Raw genomic sequence first — 7,083 nt, forward strand, 5'->3', positions numbered from 1 at the left:
TGGAGAGGTCAGGGCCTGTGTGTGTGTGTGTGTGTGTGTGTGTGTGTGTGTGTGTATTCTGTCAGACACTGTTGACTGATTTTGCAGGTAAGTAGCAGTACCCTTTGGAGTGGAGGTGGAACAGGAGCACATTATGGAGAAAGAGGACCTGAAGATCGTTAATAAGGGGTTGGAGGATGAAATGGTAAGCTCTCTACCCACACATCTAAACCCACATGATGTACATTATAGATGTCAATGTCAGGGTGAGACTGTACACAAGTAGCTGGAACAGAACCCCCCTGGTGCTGCAGCTGTGTCCTCCTTAATGACCGAGTGTCCCGGCTCCCCTACACGCTGCTGTTTAGGAACATTAACACGTGGACTTGGCCTTGCCTCGGTGCTATGCTGAGGGTTACATAACGTCAAAGTTAGACGTTCCTGTGACCACATGACAGTGAAGATGGTGGGTTTTTTTTTTCATGACATGTCTAATGTAACCTGAAGGGTATTAATCTTACCATAACTGTAATATATACATGTAGCCATGGGAACGGAACCGTGTGACACACACGGCTATATAACCATTTCACTCTAAAGTCCATTTTACACGACCCCGGTGCAGCGTCCAGTACACGCCCGTGTTAATGAATGTTGGACGTCGGTGATCTGTGAGCCAAACGTTTTTGTTTCGTTTTGTTTGTCTAAATTCTAGCTAAAAACTACATCCAACCGATAAGAATAAAATACAGACCACAAATGTGCTATGAATAGAATTTGAATCATGTTGTAGTGAATAGATTTACTCTACAGTTGGAAAAGGGAAGAAAGTATATAGGAAAAATAGAAGCGACGTATCTGAACGCAGACCACAGGATGACTGTTGTAGTTAGAAACACACACATCGTGACATTTGGCTCCCAACAGAGAAAGATCTAGATGGAGTAACATCATCTGTGTGATTATCTACAATGTTTAATAACCGCTGCAAGCAACACAGACACCAGAGCTTACACAACATGGTCAGAAGTTTATGGACGCTTGCCCATCAGTGGTTCCCATACGTGGTTCTTGCCCAAACTGTTCCCACACAGTTTGATGTATAATTCTATGTCTCTGTATTACAGTTTCCCTTCAGTGCCCCTGTACACACAGCACAGAGCTCCATGAAGACAACGCTGAACACTTGGGCTCCTCGCCTGACATCAGTGTCTTAACTAACGCTCTTGTGGCCGAATGAACATGAATCCCTCATCTAGAAAGCCTTTTCAGAAGAATACAGCGAATTATTGTGCATGACGTTGTGCTGCTCCTGGTCTGGAGTGATTCGTGAAGGTCCTGAATTAAACATATTTAATATATTCGGTGTCTAACAGCTGTGTCTGTGTCACAGGAGCTGAGCGGGTACAGGCTGTGCCGCTGGAAGCTGGTCTTGCTGGCAGTGGGAGTGCTGTGTACAGGCGGCTTTCTGCTGCTGCTGCTTTACTGGTTGCCCGAGTGGTGCGTCAAGGCCACGTGCACTCGCACGACCATCCGCGACGCCCAGGTGGTTCTGCTCCGGAGCACCGTACGTACTCGTCCTTCTCCTTTGTTGTGCTTCTTCATCTTATTTATAATAATTATTCCTTTTTTATTTGTCCCACACATTCTCTTTCTTATCTTTGCTTTATTCTGTTAGTCATAATAATCTTCACCCTTTTGTTCTAATTATTTTTCATGCTTCTTCTTCTTCTACTACTTCCTTGTCTGAGGAGTTTCATGCAGCGGTTTTTGTGTTTTTGTGTCCTCCAGGACGAGTTTAAACGCTGGTTCCTAGCTAAGGTGCGTGTGATGCTGGCTCCGGGAAAGGACCCTTACAGCAGCTTGGACTCGCAGAGCACCGCCCACATGGCTAATGGCCACACCCCCCACCCCTCTGACACCACAGACAAAGGCTTCATCAGGAAGTACGCAGAGTACCAGCCTGTACAGGTACACACCATGACACACACACACACACACACACACACACACACACAGTACCCATGCAGCCTGACTAAGTCATACCAGGTATAATACCAGCATGTGTCCATACCAGCTCCTTTTTCCTAATGACCAATAACTCCGCAGGAACCATTCCGCTTCAGCACGTTACTGAGTCACTGATGCACTTTGTTTATTCTGTATTTTTCACCCCCTCAGATCCGCTATTTTACACTCCATAGCACAAAGTACTACTGGAATGACGCTGCCCAAAACTATGAAGTGTTAACGTAAGCATCATTTTTCACTTGTGTGCTTCTTCCCTGAATATATATAAATATGTATATATAATATATATGAATATGCTGCTGCCTTGTATTCAGGGGTCTGGAGGATTTGGAGCCCCTCTGTTCCAGCATCCACTCGGAGCATAGTGACGGTCTCGGCCAAAACCAACAGGAGTACAGGTACAGTCCGAGGGTACAGGGGTACAGTCCGAGGGTACAGGGGTACAGTCCGAGGGTACAGGGGTACAGTCCGAGGGTACAGGGGTACAGTCCGAGGCTACAGGGGTACAGTCCGAGGCTACAGGGGTACAGGGGTAGAGTCTGAGGGTACAGGGGTACAGGGGTAGAGTCCGAGGGTACAGGGGTAGAGTCTGTGTGTACAGTAGTACAGTCTGTGTGTACAGTAGTACAGTGGTACAGTCTGTGTGTACAGTAGTACAGGGGTACAGTCTGTGTGTACAGGAGTACAGTCTGTGTGTACAGGGGTACAGTCTGTGTGTACAGGGGTACAGTGGTACAGTCTGTGTGTACAGTAGTACAGTGGTACAGCCTGTGTGTACAGGAGTACAGTCTGTGTGTACAGGGGTACAGTCTGTGTGTACAGGGGTACAGGGGTACAGTCTGTGTGTACAGGGGTACAGTCTGTGTGTACAGGGGTACAGTAGTACAGTCTGTGTGTACAGGGGTACAGTCTGTGTGTACAGGGGTACAGTAGTACAGTCTGTGTGTACAGGGGTACAGTAGTACAGTCTGTGTGTACAGGAGTACAGTCTGTGTGTACAGGGGTACAGTCTGTGTGTACAGGGGTACAGTCTGTGTGTACAGTCTGTGTGTACAGGGGTACAGTAGTACAGTCTGTGTGTACAGTAGTACAGTCTGTGTGTACAGTAGTACAGTCTGTGTGTACAGTAGTACAGTCTGTGTGTACAGGGGTACAGGGGTACAGTCTGTGTGTACAGGGGTACAGGGGTACAGTCTGTGTGTACAGGGGTACAGTCTGTGTGTACAGGGGTACAGTAGTACAGTCTGTGTGTACAGGGGTACAGTAGTACAGTCTGTGTGTACAGGGGTACAGTCTGTGTGTACAGGGGTACAGTCTGTGTGTACAGGGGTACAGTCTGTGTGTACAGGGGTACAGTGGTATAGTCTGTGTGTACAGGGGTACAGTGGTATAGTCTGTGTGTACAGGAGTACAGGGGTACAGTCTGTGTGTACAGGGGTACAGTCTGTGTGTACAGGGGTACAGTCTGAGTGTACAGGGGTACAGTGGTGGAGTCCGAGTGTACAGTGGTGGAGTCCGTGTGTACAGGGGTACAGGTAGTATAATAAGATATCTGAGCAGTGGGACCAGTACAGACTGTAGACTGTTTTTTGGATACAGATCATTGATTATTGTCCTCAGTAAAGCAGATCAGTTTTCTCAGTTTGCTTTTATAATGCATCAAAGATGACTTAGTATTTTAACTTCTTTGGTAATATTAAAAATAAAAAAAAATCCTCTGTAAACGTGTTCAACTGAATCGACTTTTTTAGAATTGACATTACATTTGACACTCGGTGTAGACGTTCATCAGCCTGCTGTTACCTGCCTCTAACTTAACAAAAAATATGTATCACCCCCAGGTGATCACAACACACTGAGCTTTTATAAATCTGTCTCTCTCTCTCTCTGTCTCTCTGTGTGTCTCTCTCTCTCTCTGTTTAGGAGACTGTTTTTCGGAGTGAATGAAATCGCTGTGAAAGTGCCTTCCGTTTTCAAGCTGCTAATTAAGGAGGTAGGACCTTTTAGCCTCCATCCAAGACATTTAGTTTAAGACTTCAGTTAATGTAATGACTTGCATTTAAACCCCACAGATGGTTTGTTCCTGTTTGGAGCACGGTTGCCTGATCTGTGTTACAAACCCAGACTAATGACTGTTTAAAACTAGCTTCAATGTAGGATGCTTTTATTTAACTGACTAATATTGAAACCTCCAGGAAGTTTGGTGTGTGTGTGTGTGTGTGTGTGTGTGTGTGTGTGTGTGTGTGTGTGTGTGTGTGTGTGTGTGTGTGTGTGTGTGTGTGTGTGTGTGTGTGTGTGTGTGTGTGTGTGTGTGTGTGTGTGTGTGTGTGTGTGTGTGTGTGTGGTATCAAATAGCCCAGTTTTACAGGAAAGCCACAGTGATGGTTAGTGTCATGGTTTCTAATGACCTTATTCCTGTGTCACACTCTCTCTGTCTGTCTCTCTCTCTTTCTTGCTCTCTGTCTCTCTCTTGCTCTCTGTCTGTCTCTCTCTCCTCTCTCTCTTCCTCTCTCTCCCTCTCTCTTCTCTCTCTTTCTCTCCCCCCCCCTCTCTCGCTTCTTCTCTCTCTCCTCTCCTGTCACTCTCTCTCTCTCTCACTTCCTCTCTCTCTCCTCTCTTTCTTCCTCTCACTCTCCTCTCTCTCTCTCTCTCTCTCTCTCTCTCTCTCTCTCTCTCTCTCTCTCTCTCTGTGTCTGTCTGTCTGTCTGTCTCTCTCCCCCCCCCTCCCTCCTAGGTTCTGAACCCCTTTTACATCTTCCAGCTCTTCAGTGTTATCCTGTGGTGTGCTGATGAATACTACTACTACGCTATGGCTATAATGTTAATGTCAATCATATCAATAGCTACCTCTCTCTACACCATCAAAAAGGTGAGTCGGCCGTTTTAGTCTCACGTCCTGTACATTCTGTCGGGACAAAACGTCTAGTGGAACAATGAGTGTCTTCAGTTTTAGTCCCGAGAGATGCTGAAACTAGGAGAACTTTTGCTGTTACTATGAGCTATTTGTTTACCTGAGCAGTACAGTAAGTTTATAATGATTTAAATGTTTGTTCTTTTTCTGTGCAGCAATATATCACATTACACGACATGGTGGCTACTCACAGTATTGTTCGTGTATCAGTCTGCAGGGCCAATAATGGTGAGATACAAGCTGTGTCCTAATGCTTAATCCTGTGTAAAACGTGATGATGGTAATAGCAGACAGTGAAAGTGTGTGTGCATGTGAGAGTGTGTGTGCGTGAGTGTGCGTGCTCGTTCGTGCGTGCGTGTTCGTTCATGCGTGCGTGAGTGTGTGTGCGTGCGTGCGTGCGTGCGAGAGTGTGCGTGCGTGCGTGCGAGAGTGTGCGTGCGTGCGTGCGTGCGTGCGTGCGTGCGAGAGTGTGCGTGCGTGCGTGCGTGCGTGCGTGCGTGCGTGCGTGCGAGAGTGTGCGTGCGTGCGTGCGAGAGTGTGCGTGCGTGCGTGCGTGCGTGCGTGCGAGAGTGTGCGTGCGTGCGTGCGTGCGAGAGTGTGCGTGCGTGCGAGAGTGTGCGTGCGTGCGTGCGTGCGAGAGTGTGCGTGCGTGCGTGCGTGCGAGAGTGTGCGTGCGAGCGAGTGTGCGTGCGAGCGAGAGTGTGCGTGCGTGCGTGCGAGAGTGTGCGTGCGTGCGTGCGAGAGTGTGCGTGCGTGCGTGCGAGAGTGTGCGTGCGTGCGTGCGAGAGTGTGCGTGCGTGCGTGCGAGAGTGTGCGTGCGTGCGTGCGAGAGTGTGCGTGCGTGCGTGCGTGCGTGCGTGCGTGCGTGCGTGCGTGCGTGCGAGAGTGTGCGTGCGTGCGTGCGTGCGAGAGTGTGCGTGCGTGCGTGCGTGCGTGCGTGCGTGCGAGAGTGTGCGTGCGTGCGAGAGTGTGTGTGTGTGTGTGTGTGTGAGTGAGTGTGTGTCTAACCCTAACCCCTACACAGCTAAATTACCCTTTGTCCTGTACATGCACATCACAAGCATGACGTTTCTCTGCTCTATCACTTGTGTATTTAGATTAAAGTGTTTCTAGGCCCTTAACGCCTGCTTCTTCCCCTTCACTTCTGCTCTTTTTCTTTCTTTCTGTCCCAAATACAGAGATTGAAGAAACTTTGTCCACAGACCTTGTCCCAGGTGACGTCATGGTCATCCCCAGTAACGGAACGATCATGCCGTGCGATGCGGTGCTGATTAGCGGAACCTGCATCGTGAACGAGAGCATGCTCACAGGTCACTGCTCACGTTTTTTTACCGATGCACATTTGTCGATCTATCAAGTGTTCTTTTCACCAGGATTTAGTCAAACCTCAAAGGCACAAAGATGTTCAGACTGACTTATCTGCTCGAGTCGCTTCTAATTATTACTATAGTGTTCATAGGGAAAATATCTACAGAATTCAGGTCAGGACAGCGAAAGTGTTTATTCGTCCTTATCGTATCACAAGAGTGTTAATTATGAACACATCTGTCTCTTTCTTCAGTGTCCACTTTTCTAGGACTGCATGTTCAAATCTCAGCAATGCTTAACTTAACTTAAAGCAATGCTTAACTCTCTCTCTCTCTCTCTCTCTCTCTCTCTCTCTTTTGTTCACCAGGTGAAAGTGTGCCTGTCACTAAGACTAACCTGCCCAACCCACAACATGGAGATAAAGGCTCTGAGGGGGACAGGGTGTATAGTTTGGAGGAACATAAGAGACACACGCTGTTCTGCGGCACCAACGTCATCCAGACTCGTTTTTACTCAGGAGAACTGGTTAAAGCCGTGGTGGTCAGGACCGGTAATGTCACTTTACGTGCTTTATCCAGTCCCTTTGTACCTGGTTTAAGAAACGTTTTGAATTCTTTTTATTCGTCTTTGAAACCCGACACAATCCTGTAGAGAAAACGTTTCCTCCCAGAAGCCGCTTCGCTAAGCATGTAATGTCTGATTATGCACGTCACGTCCTTCAACACGTTATTTTGTCTCCTACATTAGCACTGCTAGCTCAGCTGATAAGGCTCTGTGTTACAAATCAGAAGATTAGGGGGACAAGCCGCCGCTGTCGGGCCCTTGAGCATGGCCCTTAAGGCGCTCTGCCTTAA

At 47.8% G+C, this 7,083-nt stretch overlaps 1 protein-coding gene across 3 annotated transcripts in view; it reads left to right on the top strand.

Annotated features, from left to right (window-relative positions):
- The window catches only part of atp13a3 (ATPase 13A3), a 35,692-nt gene that overhangs the window by 11,383 nt on the left and 17,226 nt on the right, over positions 1–7,083 (top strand). For all 3 annotated transcript variants that reach the window (XM_027171419.2, XM_027171422.2, XM_027171423.2), the window contains exons 3-12: positions 88–184; positions 1,373–1,546; positions 1,771–1,950; positions 2,161–2,231; positions 2,325–2,408; positions 3,934–4,003; positions 4,745–4,879; positions 5,077–5,149; positions 6,100–6,231; positions 6,597–6,779. In XM_027171419.2, the coding sequence (XP_027027220.1) occupies positions 134–184; positions 1,373–1,546; positions 1,771–1,950; positions 2,161–2,231; positions 2,325–2,408; positions 3,934–4,003; positions 4,745–4,879; positions 5,077–5,149; positions 6,100–6,231; positions 6,597–6,779 (1,153 nt within the window). In that variant the 5' untranslated portion in view covers positions 88–133. The remainder of the gene's footprint in view (positions 1–87; positions 185–1,372; positions 1,547–1,770; positions 1,951–2,160; positions 2,232–2,324; positions 2,409–3,933; positions 4,004–4,744; positions 4,880–5,076; positions 5,150–6,099; positions 6,232–6,596; positions 6,780–7,083) is intronic.

The sequence above is a fragment of the Tachysurus fulvidraco genome, chromosome 2, assembly GCF_022655615.1.
Source record: "Tachysurus fulvidraco isolate hzauxx_2018 chromosome 2, HZAU_PFXX_2.0, whole genome shotgun sequence".
NCBI classification, from domain to species: domain Eukaryota; kingdom Metazoa; phylum Chordata; class Actinopteri; order Siluriformes; family Bagridae; genus Tachysurus; species Tachysurus fulvidraco.